General features: G+C 36.5%; 4 protein-coding genes across 4 annotated transcripts; 1 reads left to right on the plus strand and 3 right to left on the minus strand.

The window, feature by feature from the left end:
• Window positions 1-230: 230 nt before the first annotated feature.
• On the minus strand, window positions 231-4,246 carry LOC106157887 (matrilin-3-like). The gene is made up of 5 exons (XM_013533680.2): window positions 4,056-4,246; window positions 3,070-3,308; window positions 2,452-2,620; window positions 2,005-2,163; window positions 231-1,808 (listed from the first exon to the last, which is right to left on the minus strand). Exons 1-5 carry the CDS (start codon window positions 4,129-4,131, stop codon window positions 1,555-1,557), a joined length of 897 nt encoding a protein of 298 aa, XP_013389134.2. The 5' UTR covers window positions 4,132-4,246; the 3' UTR covers window positions 231-1,554.
• A 4,104-nt stretch (window positions 4,247-8,350) lies between these two features.
• LOC106157881 (glutamate receptor 2-like) lies at window positions 8,351-14,503 on the minus strand. The gene is made up of 6 exons (XM_013533671.3): window positions 14,086-14,503; window positions 11,683-11,727; window positions 11,230-11,442; window positions 10,704-11,058; window positions 9,778-10,502; window positions 8,351-9,442 (listed from the first exon to the last, which is right to left on the minus strand). The coding sequence occupies exons 1-6, from the start codon at window positions 14,143-14,145 to the stop codon at window positions 9,356-9,358; spliced, it is 1,485 nt and encodes a 494-aa protein (XP_013389125.3). The 5' UTR covers window positions 14,146-14,503; the 3' UTR covers window positions 8,351-9,355.
• Window positions 14,504-17,171: 2,668 nt separating this feature from the next.
• On the minus strand, window positions 17,172-20,827 carry LOC106157884 (large ribosomal subunit protein mL48-like). Its single transcript, XM_013533673.2, has 7 exons — window positions 20,659-20,827; window positions 20,339-20,409; window positions 19,879-19,990; window positions 19,265-19,401; window positions 18,977-19,079; window positions 18,031-18,120; window positions 17,172-17,778 (listed from the first exon to the last, which is right to left on the minus strand). Exons 1-7 carry the CDS (start codon window positions 20,680-20,682, stop codon window positions 17,644-17,646), a joined length of 672 nt encoding a protein of 223 aa, XP_013389127.1. The 5' UTR covers window positions 20,683-20,827; the 3' UTR covers window positions 17,172-17,643.
• A 239-nt stretch (window positions 20,828-21,066) lies between these two features.
• Window positions 21,067-23,619, plus strand: LOC106157882 (uncharacterized). The gene is made up of 5 exons (XM_013533672.3): window positions 21,067-21,250; window positions 21,778-21,907; window positions 22,215-22,417; window positions 22,690-22,777; window positions 23,107-23,619. The coding sequence occupies exons 2-5, from the start codon at window positions 21,793-21,795 to the stop codon at window positions 23,280-23,282; spliced, it is 582 nt and encodes a 193-aa protein (XP_013389126.2). The 5' UTR covers window positions 21,067-21,250; window positions 21,778-21,792; the 3' UTR covers window positions 23,283-23,619.
• Window positions 23,620-23,792: the final 173 nt, after the last annotated feature.

Consider the following 23,792-nt stretch of genomic DNA (forward strand, 5'->3'; position numbering starts at 1 on the left):
ACACATGACCTACAGGTGAGTAGGCGTTGACATCCTGATACAAAACTGGGAACACAGCCAATGCGGATACAGTGTTTCTTATTAATATGCTTGCAGAGGTAAAATAATCTTATTCCAACAATACACTTGAATGAAAAAGGTCATAAAAGAATTTAATGTAACTTGAAAAAAAAAAAAACATCAGGTTCTATTAGTATGCATCCACGCTCTAAAACAAAACAAAACAAAAAAAAACTTCCTGATTTTTATTGATCATTTTATTCCTTAAATCTTCAAATCTAGAGAAAATAGGCGGTTGGGTCTGTGGGTTTGGTCTTTTATGTTTATTGCTCCTAGTATTACTGCGAGCCCTGTTGGCAGTGCGAAAATGAATGTTCCAGTGTGACAGGGATGGTAGTCCTAGGAATGGAAGTCCGGAGTCTCATATGAGAGAAAAGTTGCCCTTTTTTCTAAGTTTTTTCAGCAATGAAATTTATTTTCACAGTAATTCTGAGTATCGGTAGGGAACTTGCTGAATGAAATCGCCATAAATAATATAGTTACTACAAACAGTGTCTTCCACATTGTGATGCGCTTAAAACACTGCATCATACTGGTCTTGTTATCCCTTTTTTAAATTTACGTGCTATAATGAAACTCGGTGATGCCTGTCCTGGTCTCAAGAGCCAAAAATGTCCAAAACATGAAGGAGCCTAGGTCTTCATGTAATAATTCATTATATGTATTTTCTCAAAATAACAAATGATTAGATTTGCGTGTGGGCGTTAATATCCTTAAAGCACAACAATAAGCTTAACGTTAAGGATACAGTTCCTTTATCGAGTGCGGTTGGGTTTACCTGTGAATCGTGTGTTCAGTACAATGATGGCCAAGAATTGAGGATTGCCAATATTTATTTTTGCTTTTTTGTCCTGAAAAAGGAGTTACCCTAAGTATTTTGTGATTCAAGGACACCGCCCTCCTCGCCCCGGTACCACCCCCCCCCCTCCCTGAACAATATCCTCCCCCGATCCAACAAAAGAAAATACATTGCTTTTGAGACCCTTTTTTAAACATTTTACATTTCTTGAATATTTAACTGATAATCTATATAAAAACAGAAATGTTGGCCATTGATTACTAGATTCAGAAAGCTCACTCAGACTCTTAGTTTTCTGCCAGAAATTTCAGTAGATTAACTTCTATTAAAACCTGTAAAATGCGTCTTAAAACTTACGTGGACATGTTTTTTAAAGTCAGCTTTCAGTGGAATGAAATATGCTACCAATTGAATCAACTGATAACTTTAAAAGGGAGTTACAACATATATCTTCAGGGAATTTTATGATTGATTACCTTACTTGTTATTGATTTTATGTTAGAAATAAGCAGTTTCTATCTTGAATCTTCATCCTTTTCAAGATTATTTTCGACTGATATATTCTGATTATATTGTGTTCTTATGTACTTGTTTTTATGTAAAGTCTACTTAACTTTGTACTATACTGTATGCTTTTAAGTTCATAACAAAACATAAGTATTGGATTTAGACCATTTACGTTCGGACTAGTACGCTTATTTTCCAATGTTTCTGAGCCTGTTCAACAATAAGTTGCGAAAGAAATTTGGTGGTAATGTCGGTGGTGCCTGTGTAGGCGAGGAAAGCCCATGTGCGTTCCTAAAACTAGTGAAGGCCCTGTTGGCAATTCTTCTAGCAGCAGCGAAGGACTGGGCTTCGAATATGTGGTCGGGAATTGGAGTCGAAACCAAGGCCTCGATGCTCGCGAGATTTACCCTAGGGCCGATAGGACTGGCAAATATCTCTACACCTAATATAATAAAATAAAATAAAATTTTGTATCAATTTAGTTTTTGTACATTAAGATTTAGATATCATTAAAACACTCCATGCAAAATATGCAAAATTGTCGAAAACAGAACGAATTAATTTTATAAGGGGATAAGGAATATTGGTAAACTCGATCACCCCCCTTTCCACGAGCCAATCTGACCTATAAATCTTACCATTAGCCTTAAGCACGTTTGCCACTGGAACGGGGTCTTTCCCGCTATTTTTATTGCCATCTGTCAGTATCCACAATAAACGCACGCGTCCAGCACCCGAAGCAGCATCCAAGACGGTTTTAGCTTTTTCAAGACCCACGCCCGTTGCTGTACTTGGACCTATTGAAACATAAGAAGAAAAAAGGATAAATAACGAGTCTGTACTTTAGGATTAGGGACAAAAGTTTTCGGAAGTGAAATGCATTAGCTGCGCTGAGCGCAGCTGTTATGACGTTCAAGTTGAGAGTGTTGGTAGCATTGCTTTGCAAAAAGAACGACTTTTGCTAAAACAGCGAAACAAGTGACGTCAGGCTGAGAAAAACGACTATAAAACACTCAGCAACATAAAGAAATATCTGCCCCCCCTCCCCCAGGGGTAAGATCCTTCTTTACTTATGGCACATATACCGTTGTCAAATTTGATGCCGTCGATTGCCGTCTTCACAGCTGCAGGATTGCTATTGGCCGTGAAGGTGAACTGGGTGCGGGTAAGGGCAGGGGAAGAAAAGCTCACACAGGCAATTCTTGATCCTGTGCTAGAGATTGGTGCCTGTTGGTCCACAAAGCCTACGATTTCCTGGAAATGGAATAAAAAATAATTATGATAATTATAAAATAAAAGGATAGGCTGTTCTTTAAAGAAATTTAAATCTAAGAGAAGAAACATATATAGACCTATTTTTGTCGTTCGTTCATTACTGCCTCGAGCCTTTTTTTTTTTTTTAAACAAAATTTTGCCGTTGGGGAAGTGGAATCCTGTTATATATTGCATTACATTCTGAACACAAACGCCGGTATTGAAAGCCATCATTCTCAACAGCATAATTAAGGACAGCCTACGTGTATCAACACATGCTAACCATGCACCATTCGTATCCAGATGCGGATGAAAGGCGCCTGTAACCGCTTCTGCTCGCAACAAGTCAATCCCAGTCCAATGTAAAGATTTTAATTGCACCTTATCTAAAGCAAGTGAAAATTTAACTAACTTCTCCCGTTTTAATTCTAACTGCAAATTGAACTCACTTTCATCATGTCCTTGCCAACGGTGAAGTTTTGTTGTCGAACACTACCGCTGCTGTCGAGGACAAATATCAGGTCTATCTTGGGTACAGCGCCACCATTCCTACCTACTTTACTACCGAAATTGCAGAAGAGCCCAAGGCAGCCAGACCGCGATGTGGTTGTTGTTGGTAAAAACTTTGATAAAAATCCTCTTTGAAATGCATCTGCGACAGCTTGTTCACTGCGGAACCCCGTAAGACCTGAAATGATTGTTTGAAAAGTTTGGTAAATCTCTCAAATCTCAAGACTTTTTTTTCGAAATTGCTCTCAAAAATCTGAAACTAAATTTTACAATTCCCATTCATGGAATGAGAATATCATTATTATAGTTACCTCCGCCAAGGAGGTTATGCTTTTACCCCTGTTTGTCTGTCTGTCTTTCTGTCTGTCTGTCATCAGCATAACACAAAAAGTTATGGACCGATTTTGATGAAATTTTCAGGAACTATATGGACCGATTTTGATGAAATTTTCAGGAACTATCAGAACTGGGCCAAGGAAGATATGATTAGTTTTTGGTGGTGATCCGGATCAATAATTTATCAATAATCAATAATCAAAAAACTAAGTTATGGACCGATTTTGATGAAATTTTCAGAAACTGTCAGAAGTGGGCCAAGGAACAGATGATTAGTTTTTGGTGGTGATCCGGATCAATAATTAATCAATAATGAATTATAAAAAATATCCAAAATTTAGGGGTGAAACGGCATTGGATGGAGACTTTGCTAACTTGGCGGAGGTCTGCGCTCTCTGAGTGCTTTTCTAGTATTTTAAAATAATATTTAGATTCCTGACTTATATGTAAGCTTCCGACCTTCAACTTGACATCAAAATTGATAACTGACTCTGATTCAGCTAAAGGGAATTTGGTCCCTCTATTTTAAAGATATTTTTCGTACAGATAAAATTGATTTTCCAAAGGAAAGCATCGATTGGGAACTTACCTAATGAAGCCTCAACAAATAACAATGACAATACAAACAGTGCCTTCCACATTTTGATGAGTTGAAAACAGTGCATGAAACTCCTATACTGGTGAAGCCGTATTGACCTCAGTTTTTATATACTGTTGTAACCCAGATCTATGAGTCTGCGTCATTTTCGGCTCGTCAAATCAAGTCTTAGGGGAAATGTGGATTGAATTAAATTTGGAAAAAACCAGGATGCAGAGCGTCGTAATACTCCTGTCTTTCTTGGTAGGCCTATTGTGATAGTGCTCCTCACAATGCAATAGGCAGAGTAGAGGTGGGATCGAGTTGCCTATTGATATGTCGAGAAACCATCCCCACCCTCTTCACACACACACACACCCACGCACACACACACACACATACTTCTCTTTCTTGATTTCAGTCTGTCTTTCTCTAATCCTTTTATTTTTAAAGGAAGGAATATGTTCTTTTTTCATAAATACAAAAATTCCTTCCAATCCGAATTCTAATAATATATCTAAACAAAACCAACACTAAACTGAAAATGTAAATGGAAGCAGTGAAATGTTATTAAAAATAGGAACACTGGTGAAATAAGAATAGGAAAGCGATTAGCACAGGAATGAAACAACCGTACTCACCCTTCCCGTTTTCCTAGCAGAAATTATTAATTAAATTATTAATTAATCGCATCCCAAAATTTGTTCATTCTGACCTATCCTGGAAATTTCACAAAATCTCTCCATAACTTTACATATTGTTGCTAACAGACAAGCAAATGTAAGTAATTGATTAACTAATTAATCCCCAAAATACTACTGTTCGGTACTTTGGACCTTCCCGACAGTTTCTGAAAATGTCATCACAAACCATCCACAACTTTCCCCGTAATTTTGCTAACAGACAAACGGGACCAAAATTATAACCTCCTTGGTGGAAGTAAAAATAGGAAGACTAATTTATTAAGAAGAGGACAGCAATTACCATAGTATGTAGAATCTAACGGAGTTGTGCAATGGCGAAATAGGCAACTAGCTTCTGAAAATATTGCCCCTAACTGTAGATGGTTGGGTTAAAATCATCCCCACCCCAACGCTGTAATCCAGGATTCATTAATGGATGTGTTTGTGTTACGTATTTTCTCTGAATACCTGATGCATTATTTATGAAGAAGATCTTAAATATAACAGTCATCAAAATCAAAAAGGGATTTTATGCGCTACCTGTTTGGAATGATTTTATTTTATTTGAAAATAACTGTGTGACAGGTAATTCGTGATAGGATTTATATTAAGGTCATAGTGGGAACATCTTCCCACGACAGGTGACACATGACCTACAGGTGAGTAGGCGTTGACATCCTGATACAAAACTGGGAACACTGCCAATGCGGATACAGTGTTTCTTATTAATATGCTTGCAGAGGTAAATTAATCTTATTCCAACAATACACTTGGATGAAAAAGGCCATAAAAGAATTTAATGTACCTTGAAAAAAAAACATCAAGTCTTATTAGTATGCATCCACGACCTGAAAAAAAAAAATCTCCGCATCTTCCTAATTTTTATTGATCATTTTATTCCTTAAATCTTCAAATCTAGAGAAAATTGGCGGTTGGGTCTGTGGTTAAGTGCTATAAAGAGACAGAATGGTCTCAAGAACCAAAAATGTCCAAAAAATGACAATACAAAGCGGAGTCTAGGTCTTCATGTGATAATCCCTTATGTGCATTTTCTGAAAATAACGCATGATTAGTTTGCGTGTGGGCGTTAATATCCTTAAAGCACAACAATAAGCTTAACTTTAAGGATATAGTTTCTTTATCGAGTGCGCTTGAGTTTACCTGAGAATCGTGTGTTCAATACAATGGTGTTCAAATATTGAGGACCACGCATAGTTATTTTTGTCTTTTTGTCATGAAAAGGGAGTAACCCATAGTATTAAATGATTCAAGGACACCCCCCCTTTACCACTTGCTCGCCCCCCCCCCTCCCTACCTGAACAATGTCCTCCCCGATCCAACGAAAGAAAATACACCGCTTTTGAGTACCCTTTTTAAACATTTTGCATTTCTTGAATATTTTAATGATAAGCTATATAAAAGCAGAAATGTTGGTCATTCATTACAAAATTCAGAAAGCTCACAATCTTAGTTTCCTACACCAGAAGTTTGAGTAGATCTTTTATTGAAACCTGTAAAATGCGTCTTAAACTTTATGGGGACTCCTCTGATTTAATTCCTACAGAAATCAATATCGTATCTTTCGTAAGTGTCCTCAGTTGTCGCTTGTGTTATGCGGACAATATGTTGAATTAGACATCCCTCATGCGTGCAAATATACTATTCAAACATTTCCAGTGATATTTAAACAATTTTATGTTATTATTACAACGCAACCGTTTGAACTTTCTCCGGTTTCTATTATGTGATGCAACAATGGAATCTTTACAAAGGTATCAAAGCCAGAATAAATGTAGCTGTTAAGTTATAAAAGGAGAACTTACGCTATTTTATCAACACTAAGAGGCCGTGAATTTCAATACAAAGGCTCTATTCTAGTCCAGACTATTTCGACACTCCTGGGTTAGCAACACACTGTATTGCATTGATATTACACGCGCCGAATTCTTTCCAAGTTGTTCGGCGTATATTATCGATACTGGCAGTGTTTGCGGCACGGTAGTTCAAATGCGTCAGTTTTTATGACAGGACTCTAATATACAAGAATGGCAAGCGACGTCGATCAAGGAACCCTCAAACCTGCCTCTGTGGTCCTTGCCATGGTGGACCCAAGGATTGAGACTGACAAACAGACTGGGAAGAAAGCCACCATAGGGCCAATGGAGGTCTTGGAAGAGGAAAAGAAAATGGCTGCAACGTTGAGAAAGGGACACGAGAATCTTTTGACGAAAGAAGCCAAGGAGGCAGCTCATGCAAAGATGATTAGGTACAGGGTGCGTTCCTTGGCAGACGACACTCTTTTTAATCTGGAAGGGTGCACTGCGCCTCTTCACGAACCTGAAGAAAAATCGCCAAGGGGCAGAGTTACCGATAATAATAATGACAGTGACGAAACTCGCTTCGCCCCTCGGGAAAATGAAGTTTATGGAAAAATAGCAACGCCTGTCCTGCCTCGCGTCCATCGACGGTTTTTAAGAGAACACGGCTTTAATGTCGCCCGGTCGCCCAACGCCACAGGGTCAACCCATGGGAATTTGCTAGGTATTTTACCTTATCTACCCACCACAGAGCAGCACTCTTTACAACATAAAATAGAGATGGATACTATGGCATTTCCGCGAATCACAAGAAATAAAACATTTGCTGCTTTTCGTGGAAATTTTGACCTGACACAGAGCTTACCAAACATTTCACTTTCGTCTAGTCTGGACAGAGCACAGTCACTGATGCTTTTAGCAGAGAAGGGATCTGTCTCACGAAATGATTTACAAACATTGAACCCAAACGATTCACTGACAAAGACACAGTCAATGCATGAGATATATTCGACGGGGGAAAACAATCTTCAAAAATTCAAGAATGAGTCGAAGAATACGTCAAACAGGATGGCACAATATTCTCAGGAGCAGACGAAAAAAATTTCGAAAAGACTGACTCGCTCTTTAGGGAACATACCAACGGCAGAGACAGATCCTGATTTCATTCCTTTTAATAAGGCATTTAAGCTACCGAAATTACCAAAAGGATTAAATGCTACGGCCTTGGCGAGAAATATTCAAAAACTGAGATACGAACGCCAGAAGCAAGAACTAAAGGAACTGTACCAACAGTACGCACCGACATTAATGTCCCTTCTAGCAACTTTACCCGAAGAAACACCTGCCTTCCACGTAAAGTCTACAAAGGCATAAACAATGGTGATATTGGAATAGAACTCTTTTAATAAAATGAACAGTGAAATGACAACAGACACATATTAAAGGATAGCGCATTTACGGACCATTTATCCAACAGGAAACAGGCCACGCCTTAAAAATATTTATTTATTGTATTTTTAGTGTTTTATGCGCATTTAGTATCATAAATCACCGTTATAAGCCTTTTGTATTAGCATGCTTTTAAATAAAAGCTTAAAGTAAGATAAAGCACTGTTGGATATTAGCATGTTCAAAAATGATTCATCTCGGCTGAAAGGAGAGGCTGACTCAGGTGAATGACTCCTCCTGGTATATAAAGGCAACTTTTTCAAAAGTTCGATAAGTAAATTATCGGATTGAATTTACATGCAAGCGCTGATAATAATAAAATTACAACAACTTGATACAATTTCAAAAGGAAAATGAAAAAATTACATCAACTATTTATTAGATGACATGCAAAAAAGTTACAAGAACAATAAGGCCTACATTTATGGAAATAATCCGTAGTCTATTGTTAACACACAAAAATAAACTAGGTCGGTCCTAATCTTTAATGAGGTAAGCAGTTCTCAGGGAGAACGGATTACGATCCATTTTCTGCAGTCTTGATTATTTAAGCGGTCTATCGTGCACTTTTGTTTGCACTTGAAAGAACTGTATGAGAAATATAACCGTACTACCCTAAAACTATACTTTAAATCACTAAGCCCACGCTTATTTCTAGTACATTTTTAGCAGCCTTTTTTTTTTTTTTTTGGAGGGGGAGCATCATGAAATCATGAACCTTTTCACTTCTTTAGTTGACCCAACATGAGAAATGGCATATCTAGCATATCGAGATCTAACTTTGATTAATGGAAAACCTTTTCCGTCCAAAAAAACAATTCTTTCCATTCCCCCTCCTGTGGGTGCACCGAGAGATTCAGTGATACGTTGGCAATACGTTAGTGCACAGTTTTATGACATTAAAACATTAATATTGAATGAAAAATGTCTTAAAACGGCAAAAGTTGATAGATTCATACAAAAATAATAATATTAGTAACAAGAAGAAGAAAAAAAAGAAAAAATAAAACTTTCAACAGTACTGTTATATTTTCTTTTAAAATCGAATTTTGTCACTTTTGTTTTTCCACACAGATATCACGCTTTCTTTTTATAGGGCATTAGTCAGGTCAAACCTGCTGAATTTCAAAGGAACATGCTGAATATCAATATGAATCTCGATTCTTGAGTATTGTACACACGTCGTATTTCTTCATCGTATAGAAGAATCTTAAAGTTAAGGTGATACAATAATCGCTGTAAGTGAATCTCCACAATCCCCACGCAAATAAGAAATCGCTTTTTAGAAAAAACAGTTCGCTTCAAAGAAAACCTTATAACTTCCAAGACTATTCTACCAAAACCTGAACTGCGATACAGATGTTTACAAACTATCCCGTATGGCCGCCGAATTTTTCCCTTGCTGCATCTGCATGTCGCCTTCATTGGAAGTCGGAGTCCAAATTTCTCTCTGCAAAATATTCACGAATAATACTAAAAAAGTCTGGTGTTTAATTGAAATTTTTTGCTGCCTTTAATATTTCTTTTAAGGCCTTATATAAACAGCACAAGCCTACCTGTTGAAATGTAGGTGGGATGTTTAAAAAAACTTGATCAAGTTTTTACATAAAAACGCACAAGCGAAAAATTTTGATTTATCATATTCTTGCAGAGCATTAAAAACAACGGCCTTCCAAACTATATAACAAAATAGCAGTAATTATTTTCCGATTTTCTGATTAATTATTTTCCGAAGAAGTTAACTAATATATTTAACAACGGATATTAAATTCGTTACTGCCCTACCTCTCCTCGAAATTTGTAATATAAAATCTCTCCTATGACAATAAGAACGACTAGAAACAGTCCAATTAATAAAGAGACAAACGGGGCAGCAACATCTATGAGACGAACAGCGACAAATCCTTCATTTGACGAAGTAACCTCTGCGTCTTTCTCGTTTGAACACTTGTCTGCGAACCAAGCTTTCGTAAGCAAGAACAGTTCTCCACTTTCTTGCATTCGCAGAATAGCGCGGTTGATTTCGTTTAAAACAGGAACACCTTTCTTTGTTACGAAGCCGTAGCCCATACTTGTGATTGGCTCCTGCAGCGCCCTCAGGTCACATGGCTTACTGTTGGCGATATAATTGGCTGTTGTCGATTCCATTACCATCACGAATGAGCCATCGGAATTACGAACTTTCTCCACACCTTCGTCGATGGATTTTACAAACGATTCGTTTTGAGTTTTTAGCATCCTAGAATAGATATCTACATACTGTTGAATCCTGCTGGTTCTGAAGAAGGCTTGCGTGGAACCGTGATCAAGAACACCAATGGTGAACTTGTCGGGAAACTTGTCAAGCTCGGCAACATTGCCTATGGGGAGTTCTGGTTGGAGATCTTGCTTTGGCCGGAGGAACAGTACCGTGAGACTGGCCGTGTAACATATCAGCATGAAGACTACAAAAACCCACCAGAAACAAGCCAATGTACGGCCAGCAATAGAACGAGGTGGGCTGGAATACCCTGAAAATATATAGAAAATAATGTTACAGTTTTGGCAAAAAGTATTGACAGGTGTGGTAAGTGCTGATCAACAGATACCAATATTCTGTTTTTATATAAGTGCAATTCCAGGGGAGGGAAAAACACACACACACACACACACACACACACACACACACACACACACACACAGAGCTTCTTAATCGATCTAAGGACTCTTACCTTGCCACATCAATCCACTAAAAGCAAGGAATAAGCTGTTTCCAACACCAAGATTACTCTTATCTCCCTGACTAGCTCGACCATCGTCTGCTGCTTTCCTCCATTCATAAGGATTCACTCTGTCGATGATAATAAACCCCACACTGACGACAAGGAAGGCCACGAGCACAAGTACCCATACTTCCGCGGAAAAAGGGTGGAGAAGGCTGAAAAGGCGCGTTACTTCTTCCCATGGAGTAAACCTGGCCTTTTTCAGCAGAGCCACCAGACCAAAGTTGATAAAAGGTTTGGAGAATCCGACGTATCTTGATCTTGTACTAGTTATTGAAATATCCCCAACTGCTATGTCGGCCGTCTTAAATAAAAAAAAGGAGCTGTTACTTTCTGTATTCCATTAAGTGTACTTCAGTAAAACATTACATCTAGGCTTGCCAGCTGAAAACTAAGCTCCTTTTTATTTTCATCAATCATTAAACTATAGCTCATGCAAATGTCGCACTTAACAAATCAACAACTATTCCTTTACCCCATCTATTATTTCTTTCATCATTCCATTCCATTCCCCGGCTGTCACGTTGACTAAGGTGCCGTAATAACCGTCATCTACTTCTTTGATTTCGTAGTCAAAATTCACTAACTTTGACACTTTCTCCAGTATGTCCTTGACAAAGCCGTAGTATCGATCATTTTCGGAGTCGTAATCGAAAATCTGCCACTTCTTCATCATAAATGGCTTGTTCTTAGGGAAGAAAAGATAAAATTATTATTAAGTTGGCAATTTTTCAGATAGCAACTGAATCTTTCTTTGGGCAAATTTTGAAGAATTACAAAGACAGTTCCTTCAATGAACAGCTAAACTCAAGTTTTTGTTCTTCGTCAAGTCTGCTTCGTCTGTTGGTTATAAAAAGCGTTCCCGTTTCAGATCTGATTTTTTTTTTACTTTAAAAAGTTAGCGGGAATCATATTCATATCTACCTACCAATACTGTTGTCACAATAAACTTAGGTCTAGGTGTTGAGGCATTCTAAAAGAGAACAAACATGAACAATCAGATAACATGTTGAGATTCATGGCTTTCTTGAGCATGCTCAACTAAAGCAATTATGGAATAGGGACGAACGTAGAACACAATTTTGCATTCAAGATTGGCGCAGGAGCAATGTCACGGTCCATTACTGAACACAAAACCATTATCAGATAAAACTATAGACTCTAGAGATTTATAACTTTCTGAACAAGGCTCGTTCATTCAATTTAACTTGCTTCGTTGCTGCTGTAATGATTCGGATCCTATTAGCATTTCATTAATTTGTGATCTGAGATAAAGGGGCTTCTGAAAAAATACTGTTTGTGGTATGGAGTTTTAACTGTTTTCGGACTCACTGCTGGGCATACCCATGGTTTACAAATATTCAGAGAGAGAGAGAGAGAGAGAGAGAGAGAGAGATTTCAAACAGCAAAAGTCGGTGAAAAGCATGAAGTGAAAAAACTCTCATATTACATTTGAATACCCAAGGAACGCCCCCTCCCTCACTAAACAGAGGAACAATTTTTTGTCCAGAATCTGTTGGACTTGTCACTCGGTAGACAAAAACTCCACCTCCACTATGCAACAAGATTAGTAAGAACAACTTATTTATCACTTTTGAACACCTGGCAGTTAGATGAACGCTCTTGTTTCACGCATCAGGGTATCAGTCTGAACATCATCGATGATGCAACAGAGATATTTATCATCAGAAAGGTAGACGCATTTGCGTCAGAAGACCAAAATGTCAGAACTTTAAGAAGAGTTCTAGTGCGTTATTGATGTAAACAACTAGGAGTTAACACGGTTACCTGGGGCCACGCCCAACAGTAACCAAGAAGTGATTCATATAAGGCTTCCACTAAAGCACACAGTCGATCGGCTCATTTGAACGTTTAGATAATGTGTCTATAGTGATTTTAATCTAAATTACAATCACTATAGACACATTACCAACAAGGTGTCTCATTTATTTACTCGTCAGCCGACTTACAGCATTAGTCACCGTAGTTTTTATATAACCTATATTTTTGCAACCAAAAGTTGTGTTTCAAACATTTCTCCTCTCTGTCCGTGTGTTTTTCCGCTCGCCCACCAGCTTAATTAACCACACACGCGCCCCCTTCTCTCCAGTTGTCTGTCCGTCCACTTATGAAACTTGTTCGCCATTCTACTTTTTACCATTATTTCAAACCGCGGGTTTTACCAAAGTTTCGTATAGTACGTACATGTAAGCGGCCAGCCCCTAACTATATTTTAAAGAACCCGAACATCTACTAGTTTTTTTTTACGTTTTTTTTTAGTAATTATTACTGAGAACTGGCATATTAAAACGATATGCCAGGCATAGTTTTCAACAAAAAACGGAATTTTTAAATATTTTTTTAAGTTTGTAGCTTGATTGTCCCAGATATATGAATGTATAAACAGAGACCTTTGCTTGAGGCCAGCTAATATATCGGATTATTAATGTTTTGCTAGGAACAGCAGCTGACATGTCTGGGGAACCACTTGAAAATATATCAAATAACTCGAGAGCTCCTCTCTGCGGTATTTTTCAAATTGAATTTCCCACTATGTCAATAAGGGAAATAATAAAGACCACAACTAGTTGGTGAGTGCTTTACATTTTTAAGCAGATAGATTATTTTGCAACCTCTTTTTTTAAAATCCATTTTTCAGTAAAATTCATGGGGAAAGCAGAAATCCAATATTTTTAGGCAAAAACCACAATGTTTTTTATCTTAAAGGTTTGAATCTGTCTTTATTTGGATCTTCCATTGGCCATTAAATCTCACCAAGTGGCGGAAAAAAAATGGAATTTTATGAACGGTCGAGAAAGAGCCTCATGTTGGTCATTGGTGGTCAGCACCTGTTAGAACTTTTGTCCACTCAGCCTCGTGCCACCGGTTCAACACACGGACACATTATGCAAGATTTATGCTCCCATGTGGAGATGGTGTAAACTGTTCTGTCAGAACAAATATGCTTTTGTTTTTGCAGCTTCGATCGTAATGCTGCAAAAACGCATGCCGATCAACAACGGATACCCCATGCAGTCACAGAGCCGACACCCTTGGCATGGCGTTCCAGGTATTTCTGCGCAGCATTTAAATGCGTAGAATTTTGACCCAATTACTATCGCATTCTTTTTTATCTGGTTTACTTTTCATTTAATTCTGTTCGGTTTACTTTTGGTTTAATTTGATTGCAGCCATTCCATAAAAAAAGATGTCGTATGCAATCATAATAAAATGTGCTTTGGCACAGAAATATCAAAAGATGCAATCGGTAATTCAACTGACATTTTACAACTGTTGTTTTTTGTTACAAAACAAAATCGTCAAAACCCACCTGAGCCATTGCAACTGCCACAGTCACAGTAAAGAACAATATAATCTGTGCCATCTCCATCTTTCAAGATAATTGAAGTAAGCAACTTGGGTTAATCCTTTGCCCGGGATGGAGAAGTCCAACCGATGGACCACGAGTGATAAACCACAACTGCACCAAGGCGTTTTCTTGCACGATATAAATTCAATCCAACCGAGTCATGCCAATAATGGCCTGCCTGGAACTTGAAAACTGCACGTAGCTTCTTACCATAGGCGGGACAATCAACGTCGCGCTCACTTCCCCGAGTCAGCCGCTGCTTTATTTATAGCCTTGACTCTCTCTCAGGGAGGGGTATAGGAAACATATATTACAGGTCAGGCTGCCCGCTGCTTACTCATTCTATGTAAACGCCTATGTGAAACTCGAGCGGATCGCGCGCACGCCCGGCAAAAAATCGAGATGAAGAAAACTGCGTGCAATATGGTAAATACTGCAGAACCCTTGTGAACTTCCTTTCACCTTTCTCATGGTGAGATTTGAATGATGCACTTATTTAAGATGAACATTTGCACATTGCACATATATCTTGTATCTAATTACGAAGATAACGGTTGATTTGTGTAAAAAAAAAAAAAAAAAAAAAAAAAAAAAAAAAAAAAAAAAAAACTACTACTTGATACTGAATATGATTAAATGGATTTACTCCCGCTAAGCAACGTTATTAGCATTATCAGTTTCTTTAATATAGGCGAATTATTCAGATAATTCAGAATGGTGGTGGGAAATACTCCATCGTAACCGAATTTGGTGGAGTTTTTGTTATTTCTCATGTAGAGACAAATAACAAGTTTCTCTTCCCTCCATTACACGAATTCGTTTTTTTTTCTTGGTAAGCACCGTAACCATCTTTTCCCATTATGAGCCTCCGCAGGTCATCTCGTAATTCCCCCGTTTTTATTTTTTACAACTAACGCGATTTTTTTTACAACTAATGCCTAGAGCATGACATATTTCAAGTTAAACTCACATATAGCTCAAAGATCCGATTGCTTCATTCTGACATTAAAGCAGTTCTCTCCTTTTCCTTTAACTGCTGCCACGCTTGAAATGTATCCGATACACTCGACTTGCCCCACCCTACACTCTCTTAACGAGGGCATTAAATTTCAACTCTTATAATTAATCTGAAATATTTCTGTTTCTGCTTCCATGCGATATGGTAAACATCAGTATTTATAATGAATTAAAATTTAATGTATTTGTCTAATGCAATTATTTGCCAACTGTAACTAATATTAATAACACTGATATTCCATTTTTGTCACATTTCAACGCCATGGCAAATGCAACACTTCGTTTACCTCTTTCGCTCTCTCTCCCTTTTGCTGTTTGTTTAAGAGGCACGCTCGCTCTGGGATATTTTGGGTAAGTTTTCTTGCTGTTATTCAATTACCGGTTGCAAGTGTCCTATTTAATTGCTGAATAACCGATGTCTTAACCATGTCGCAGCTCTGGCGGGATCTCTAATCTACTGAAGCGGGAATGTTTTTGGCATACTTATGTGCAGGCTGGCCGTGGCCGTTGAACCAGTTGATAAAAAGACAGAAAACAACGTTCGGGATAACTCAAAACTCCTTCTCATGGGGTTGATTGACATTATCTCTGTCCCTTATTAGGCTAAGTAGTCAGAATCTGTATATGTTTTATTAATATTTCAGTGAATGTCTGCCATGGGAGAGGGCATTTTATAAATATATAAATATATAAGCATGATATGTTCTTCTTAATGAGCCAAGAAAAATATAAATGTAATAAATTAATATTTTTCTTGGTTCATTAAGGCTAGGATCCTTTATTTTGGATCCTAGATTAAGGAGAAGATATAATGCTTGAAGCGATTAACCTCTTTTTCTTTGAATAAACCTTGTTAAAAGATATTTGCTGTGCGCATTATAACCTCACCTGCAAATCGATCACTGGTACAGTATATAACGTTTTCGCTATTTTGTTTTTGTTGCCAGTAGTTGCCTTGGGGAAAATACGCAATTTATGATTTTCATTGCTTTGACCTTAACTAAATTTACCTATGAACAAAATTTATGCTGTGAATGCTACATCAATAACAAGTTTACACCACAAACAAGTGCGTACCCGCCCTAACATATACCAGATCTTATATTTAGGGTGTCGTGCAGATTTAATTGGGATAGTTTTTTTTTTCGTTTATATCGGGCGACCTACAAGGAGAAGTTCCTGTAAGCATAGCCCTCGGAGTCACATTACTCCGTTTGTTGCTCAAATGTCAAGCAATGCTCAAAAATTCTATGATCGATACATGTGTATATAATTAGATCTTGAATGCTGTCAAAAAGGTGTTTTATAGCAATGCGCAAAGCACAGTATCATATTGAATAAGTCAGCTATGGAAAGGGTGTATCATCCTTTTTAATGATGTATATAATGTAGTCCTTAAAAAAAGCCTGCAAGCTGTACCTTATCCCTGCATTTACATATTGGAATATACTGAAAATGATTCATTTAAAACGTTTCGTGGTTGTGGAGAGACTGCATCTTGCATATTCAGAACGGTATTTTAAAAGACACTGGCATCATTTTAAATTCCTACCTGGACGTTTTGTTTGCACCTATCACGCTGCTTATTTGCGCCTTAACACTCAATCGTTAAGACGTTGCATTTCCACAGGGCTCTGTTTTCTTTTAAGAAAAGATGAAATTACGTAAAAGACGATTAGATGTTGCGTTCACCAAACAGTTGTATTTCTGTTCTCACAGTTTGAAGAGAACAGTGCACATAGGCTTTGATATGAAAGTTGAATGACAACGTTATTGAACCTGTAATCTTCTGTCGCATTCCAGGATTTAAAAATAGCCGTAAATGTGTTAGTTATGATTAGTGGATGTGCTTGTCAAAATCCTCCACGCTGAGCATTTTATTACCTTTTTTAAAATTTTTGATGGTTTTAAATATATTTCTTTAAAGTGGCATGTTGAAATAATGAGGTAAGACACCGATTAAAAAGTTAAGCATCTATGGTGGGGATATTCACTTGTATGTGTGGTGTATATGTGCGTACACGTATAAGTTGATATCATATTAAGTTTATTTCTAGAATCTTCACAATCACAGTTTGCACTAATTTTTTGAGCTCAAATATGTCACAAAACATGGCAGCAATGGTAAATCTGTAATTTGTATTAAGGATGATTTTTTTTTTTATTTCAATCGGTCAACTTGCACCCATGAATAATGTCATTTATTTATTCACTAAGTGATCACTGACCTATTCTCAAGACAGAGTTTCCTTTAAGAAAGGTGGATGATTGAAATAAATTTGATATAAACAAATTTGTTTGAACAAGCAGTATTCTTTATGGATGCAGTTCTTAAAAAGAAATACTTCTTCCATTTACAATGATGTGAAACAAGTACACTTTAATAGAAGATTTTTGTCTTCTCCAAGGGACGGGATTAGTCCCCCCACTGCCACTGATCAGAACTTGTTCTGATTCCCAGATGCCACACAGGCACACACACACACTAACAGTCAATATGGTTCACTCGTTTTGCTTTTCTGCAATTTTGGCCAGCTTTCTGGCTTTCTTTTCTTCATGTTCTGCTGCAACTTCTGCTTTCAGTTGCTCCAATTCCGTGTCTGGGATATAGAAGTAGGCGTCATCAGCAGGATCAGGCTGAAATGTCAAATGTGAAAGAATACAATCAATTTCATCTCATAAAACAGCCTGAGGTTTACTTTAATAAAATTACTTTAACAAATTAAATAACAATTTGCAAAATCAACTAGTTTTTTATTTTTATTTTTCAATACAAAGACCGAAAAATTTTAATTACTTTTTCCAAATATTTAGATCCAATACCCCAAAAAATATTCATAATCAAATAAACAAATAAGGTCTATCAAACTATAACCACTTATAACTAACCTCTCTGACAGTGAATTCTACACCTTCTGGGATGTGCCGTGCCAGAACTTGACAAATGAATGGTACTTCATATGCTGGGACATTTTGAAGCTGCAAGCAATTAAGTCAACTTTGTGCATATTTTTATAATTAATGCTTTACATTGACTGATATCGCTTTTAACAGATCTAAAAAGTGGTGTTTAAACTCTAGATAAATAAAGCAATAAAAACTCGTCATTTTGGAGAGAAAAGTGCCTTAAAATGGTAAAATGGTTTTTCCTGGGGTAAACAACGATTTCTCATACTTTTCCAAGGTTAATAAGTCCGCTGTGACATTCAAAGTTAATTTTTAAGTGTTTTTTTAATAATAAATAAATAAATAAATAAATAAATAAATTAATAAATAATCTCGTAAGAGATTTTTATGGGGGTAGCCATCTATGAAGGTCCACATGGTCCAAATTTAACCTTGAACATGCACTCTTTAAAACAGTAGGAATATGTACAAACCAATGTCAATTGAATGGGCTGAGGAAAGGGGCTCAGTTTAGGTGAATCTTTCATATAATAACTGAGGTATCGAGTCAAGTTCTCTAAACCACTAAAAACAGCTGGAATGCTAAGATGTAACCCTAAATGTGATAATAACCATTTTTAATCAACAGTAAAAAAAAATCTGTTATATTCAAAATATTTTATGACCATAAAAGTTCATTTTTTAAATTAAATATCGCAGACATCAGCAGGCCAATATAGAGAAGTACTATGGCCAGTTACCCTAGGGTCACGGTATTTGATCAATGAGTTCTGTGAAGTACACAGTGTGACTATAAATGGCCAAAGAAAAAAAATTCCTGCAACCTGCAGTATGATAGATAGTCACCTTTGTACTGGTCAAACAGAATGGATGAATGACTTCTGCAAATCATACAAGTGAAAAAAATTGGTTTCTTATATAAACGTACCTGCATAGTCCTATTATACTTGTTTAAAATTATACTTGGATCTTGTTTTGAGTCCTCATCTTTTAGTGTGGTTGTCTTCAGTTTGCGTAAAGGTACAGGTATTCTAAAGGAATCAGAATCAATTTTAAAAAATGTTCTTCAATGACTTTAATTTTTATTAATCTTTTTCCCAGAATGCTCTGATAATAATAAAAAAATAAATAACCCGAATAAATATTTCTTCCCTTATGTTCATCTTAATTTTTTTCAGAACAATAGGAACAAAAGAGAAAAAATGAAACTACTTACAATTCTGCTTCGTGTCCAAATTCGGTACATTTCTTAAGAGCATAGGCAGCAAAGCTTTCCAGCACCACCCAGTCAAAACCCTCCATAACGATGTTTAGTTCACCATAATGCGGTATTAAGTTTTCAATTTCTTGATCCTGGAATTAAAAAAAAAAATTATATATACGTATATATGAGATTGTAAGACAGACTAGCTGTAGTTTTCATGCCAAATCAAATTTTCCTTGAAATCATTTTTTTCTACTCATGAATCAATGCTTGACCTGTCACTGCACTTAAATTGCATGTTTTATACATTTTTGATTTAAGATTTTAATGAATAATTTTTTTCTCTGAATAATATTTTGTTTTTTTTTATGTTTTCAGTAATGTTTAGACAATCATGCTTTCATGTACATTAAGGAGGAAATATCAATGTCCAATTCTTTCACTTGGGCGTGTTTTTCTTATGAAATTCTGAATTGGGAAAGATATGTATCTTTGCAGTATACACATGCATAAAATTTGTGACTTTGGGACAGTTTTAAATAAATTGGAACATAAATATACCTAAATTACTAAATGCTTCTTTTTATATTGTTACTGCCAGTTCAAAGATATCTGTTTGTACCGACCAGATAAGGTGGCTCTACTTCCACAAGTTTTTGTGTCTCTTTATTTGACCCATGAATGAATCTGCAGCTTGTGTAAACTTTTGGAACTAATGGCTGTACACATTTTGCACCTCTGAAAGTATAAAAGCAATAAGAAAGGAAGTATACAGAAGTATATAGAAACATTAAGAAAACAAACCTAAAAGATTGGCTAAAATTCAAGGCAAAATAGCTGGGATGTAAAAAGCTTATCATCATTTAGCATATCAAACTTATTGTACTGTTAGTAAACATACTCTTGACCTTTAACTTGAGCAGTGCCAGGGGTCTGGCTAAATTGCGCAATACAGCGCAACACAGAGCAATACACTTGAAAAAAGTCACAAGTAACAAGTAATATTACAAAGTCACAAGTAAACTGCCAGTAATATTACAAAATTAAGAGTAATTAAAAGATTGGTAAATTTAAATGCCGACTTACCTCAAAGCAAACACTGCTCTTAGTCCCCTTGGGGAGTACTTAAGCACTGGACAAGTCAACTGCCATAGTGACTACAAATTAGAATTTAATTAAATAAATAAAATTAGAATTGATTTAAAATTTGGAAATAAATATATACATGTACAATGGCCCAATTAAGGATTCCTTTAAGTATAAAACACCGACTGTGACAGCTACGGACAACTGAAATTCTATAAATGATCGAATAAATACCAGTGACTACTTGACTCACTTAAAGGTAAAGACAAAATCAAAATGAACCACAGCTACTTATTTAGCGTAAAATACGAGCAAAATACCTGTAACTTCGCTGCAGTCAACATGCTTGCTATGTAATGTAGAGCTCTGTTTGAGGTAAAGTTTAGTTCGCCAAAAACAATTAAGTTAGACTTTGGTATAAAAAGTATAAAAAAAGCAAAATAAATTATTTCAAATGGTTCGTTTATAAATATTTAGATGCAAATAACATAATTTAAGCTTTTTTGTATAATCGACAATATGATGTTGTTTTCCAAACTAAATGTAATGAAAATGCTAACACAACCTGTCGGTGTGCTCGCCGCCGAATGAAGCATAATCGTCTTTTTTCCCTGAATGTGAAAATATTTTTATCAGATCAATAAGGAGAAGCATGCAGACTGCACTCAGTGATTGCCTATGATTCCCTGAGCATATTCTTTATTTATAACATGGGTAAAAAAATTATGATTGTGCGCTCTCCAATTTTTGGAGTCTTGATTTAAAAAGAGGAAGTGAGTGTGCGTGAAAAGATGCGCAGAAATGAATGTGAAAGAACGAAAACTGGAGAACTGGGAGGATTTCACGAGCACTATTTGACATCGCTTGAATTCACGTTGAAAGCTTTTAAAGTAGCAATGTGGGAATGAAAAGGTGCGTTTAAGGAGTAATGTGTGACTCAGTGAACCGTTTCTGACATTTTAATCGATAACGACGATCGTAGATTTGTTTTTTTTTTAATGTTACGGAGTGTGACACTTAAGGCTAATCATATGTTGTAGTTACCATTAACTTTATTTTTATTTGCATCAGCATTATTTTATCGAACATATTTGATTGTAGTGTTTGCAGTCAAGTATTCATTCTGATTTGTGTATCTATGCGTCTGTACTGTCTTTGATGTTTTTGATTGTAAAAAATGACACTACTAAGCTTTTTGTGATTTTTAATTACAGATGCAACCCCTTCTTTTAAGAAAAATAAGCAAACGCGCCTTTCGCAAATCTGTACTACGTACAGGGACTTTTCCTTTGAGGTTGTGTCTCTGACCTTGTCATGACTTGTCTTACCTCCCCTTTCATCATTTGGTCATTTTGCTCTTAGCCGAGCATACTTTCTTCTACGTACCTGTATTACTAGTATATGAATGTTAAATGACATACTAGTACTTCACTTTTCAGTGCATTCCTTTAAAAATGCCACCTGTCCCAGAGAACAAAGAAAATAAGCATCCAGACAGCCTGGGAGCAGTTGAAACTCCACAGTTTATTGTAATGCAGAGTAGCTCGGACAGCGAAGATGAGCAGGAAGGTGGGTGACAGAAAATTTTATCCAGTCCAGAACTTAAACACATCGTCTTTTTCCATGAATTATGCGTTCTCTTTGCATTTGGTAGGATAAAAACAAAACATCATGGCAAATTTATACCCCCTTCGTTTATCATCAATGATAATGTGAAACATTTAAGCTGTTTTTTTTTAAATTTTTTTTTATCATTTACCCATATGTGAAAGATGAGTAATATCTAAAAAAAAGCGTATGTTTCTTCTTTACTGGGCTTTTTTTTCCTTTTTAAATTCACTTTTGGTATACAGATACCTCATGTCTTTTATTTCAGAGTTTGGTGGGTACCAGCTTCTTTCTCAAGATCCAGATGGCCCATTGAACAGTCCTAACTTCCAAACTGGTTCTGATGAGGACGCAGAGGACGAAAGCCAAGATGGCGTAGGTGGCACCAGTGATGCTTTAGATGCTGTAATCATGGAGCAGGTGGAGTCCGATGATTTCACACAGTTAGCAGCTCAGTCTCATCCATACCAGGTTAGAAAAGTTATGATGGCAAGTCTCCTGTTATGAGGTTTAGGTTATTTCTTTAAGCAAGATATGCAGACTTCTCTTTTTTCTCTGTTATTTTATGCAGACTTGAAAAGCACTGAAAGAAGAATGGACATTTTTGTCTGCGCGTGAACTTGTACAGAAATGTATGGAATGGCTGGAAACTAGTATGTAAATTAGTCACCCTTCGCTTTAACATTTCTTTTAACTAGACATACTTTTCTGTGTAAAAAAAAAAACTTTATAATTTACTGCAGAGTGACTCGGATACAGGTTGGGCAAATTTTAATGATGAAGAAAATGTTTGGAGTCAACCTCGAGAAACTCAGTTCACTATGGACAAAGGTACTTGTGAACGTTTTTTATGCACATTTTATTTCATGAGATTTTTAACAGCTGGTTTTGTAAAATTATTTTAATTCTATAGGATGAGATTGTTTACATTTGGTTTCTACTGACAATTTTTTGAAGAATTGACAAGGTAACAGTTCACATTAGTCGGACATGAGCCTAGGTTTTAGAAAAAAACTGAACATTCATCATGGGACCAAACACCTAACCAGCTGGGGATTCGGGAGCACTTTAGGGACCATCAGAATTTAATTTGAAAATATGCAATTCTGTTATTCTGCAGAAAAAGCTCACGTCTGATTCTTCTTTTTTGTGTGTTTCAGAGCATGTTGACCAGATCAAGAATGCCATGTCTACCTTTTCTCTCCCAAGCACTAGCCAGCCTGACTGGGCAAAAAAGATTCCAGAAGAAGAATGGAAGGCCAAACTGGTGGCCAAATTACAAAACAAAACTTTTGACACACAGAAAATTTCACGTAAAGATGACTCTGCCAGCTGACACACACACACACACACAAAAAGGATCACCGATTTTTAACATGTATTCTGGAGACTTATTCAACTAAGACATGTTGCATGTTTTCCAGATGCATTTCTCAGCTGTATACTAGTAATTCTTTGCAGACATTTATGTGATATGGACGTAGTTCTGTAATTGCAATTCTAGATCAGAAACGAGACAAAATCAGGCATACCATTCCCATGTCAATGTGTTTCAAATTTCAGTATTAGAAGGCATATTACTTTTGCTCTGGTTAACCAAATGTAAAATTTGCTATTGACCTGCATTCAATATGCAGTCTTGGAAAATTTGTTGAATAAATAAACTGACCATTTTTGTGGCCATTTGGTGGATGATATCACTACAACTGGTGTTACAAGAACCAACATTGCATAGGCAATCTGCAATTATACATTAAAAATTTAAAATGATTATATTTCAAGGAAAATAACATTAACAAATTTATAATCTTTTATTCTCCAACTAGAATTTCATAAATTTGGGCAA

Source organism: Lingula anatina, chromosome 2 (assembly GCF_051362555.1).
Source record: "Lingula anatina isolate TDL-2025a chromosome 2, LinAna3.0, whole genome shotgun sequence".
Classification (NCBI taxonomy): domain Eukaryota; kingdom Metazoa; phylum Brachiopoda; class Lingulata; order Lingulida; family Lingulidae; genus Lingula; species Lingula anatina.

What these genes read in the sequence shown, in the direction of transcription:
- LOC106157887 (XM_013533680.2), bottom strand. Translation starts at nt 4,131, where the DNA reads ATGCACTGTTTTCAACTCATCAAAATGTGGAAGGCACTGTTTGTATTG. An exon ending in ATTTGTTGAGGCTTCATTAG is followed by an intron (nt 3,309 to 4,055) that starts GTAAGTTCCCAA and finishes CAATCATTTCAG; the next exon opens with GTCTTACGGGGTTCCGCAGT. An exon ending in CGGCATCAAATTTGACAACG is followed by an intron (nt 2,164 to 2,451) that starts GTATATGTGCCA and finishes ATGTTTCAATAG; the next exon opens with GTCCAAGTACAGCAACGGGC.
- LOC106157881 (XM_013533671.3), bottom strand. Translation starts at nt 14,145, where the DNA reads ATGGAGATGGCACAGATTATATTGTTCTTTACTGTGACTGTGGCAGTT. An exon ending in TGGCAGTTGCAATGGCTCAG is followed by an intron (nt 11,728 to 14,085) that starts GTGGGTTTTGAC and finishes GTTCTCTTTTAG; the next exon opens with AATGCCTCAACACCTAGACC. An exon ending in TTATTGTGACAACAGTATTG is followed by an intron (nt 11,443 to 11,682) that starts GTAGGTAGATAT and finishes TTCTTCCCTAAG; the next exon opens with AACAAGCCATTTATGATGAA.
- LOC106157884 (XM_013533673.2), bottom strand. Translation starts at nt 20,682, where the DNA reads ATGTTGACTGCAGCGAAGTTACAG. An exon ending in AAGTAGAGCCACCTTATCTG is followed by an intron (nt 19,402 to 19,878) that starts GTCGGTACAAAC and finishes TTTTAATTCCAG; the next exon opens with GATCAAGAAATTGAAAACTT. An exon ending in TTTGGACACGAAGCAGAATT is followed by an intron (nt 19,080 to 19,264) that starts GTAAGTAGTTTC and finishes TGATTCCTTTAG; the next exon opens with AATACCTGTACCTTTACGCA.
- LOC106157882 (XM_013533672.3), top strand. Translation starts at nt 21,793, where the DNA reads ATGCCACCTGTCCCAGAGAACAAAGAAAATAAGCATCCAGACAGCCTG. An exon ending in CAGCGAAGATGAGCAGGAAG is followed by an intron (nt 21,908 to 22,214) that starts GTGGGTGACAGA and finishes CTTTTATTTCAG; the next exon opens with AGTTTGGTGGGTACCAGCTT. An exon ending in CTCAGTCTCATCCATACCAG is followed by an intron (nt 22,418 to 22,689) that starts GTTAGAAAAGTT and finishes AATTTACTGCAG; the next exon opens with AGTGACTCGGATACAGGTTG.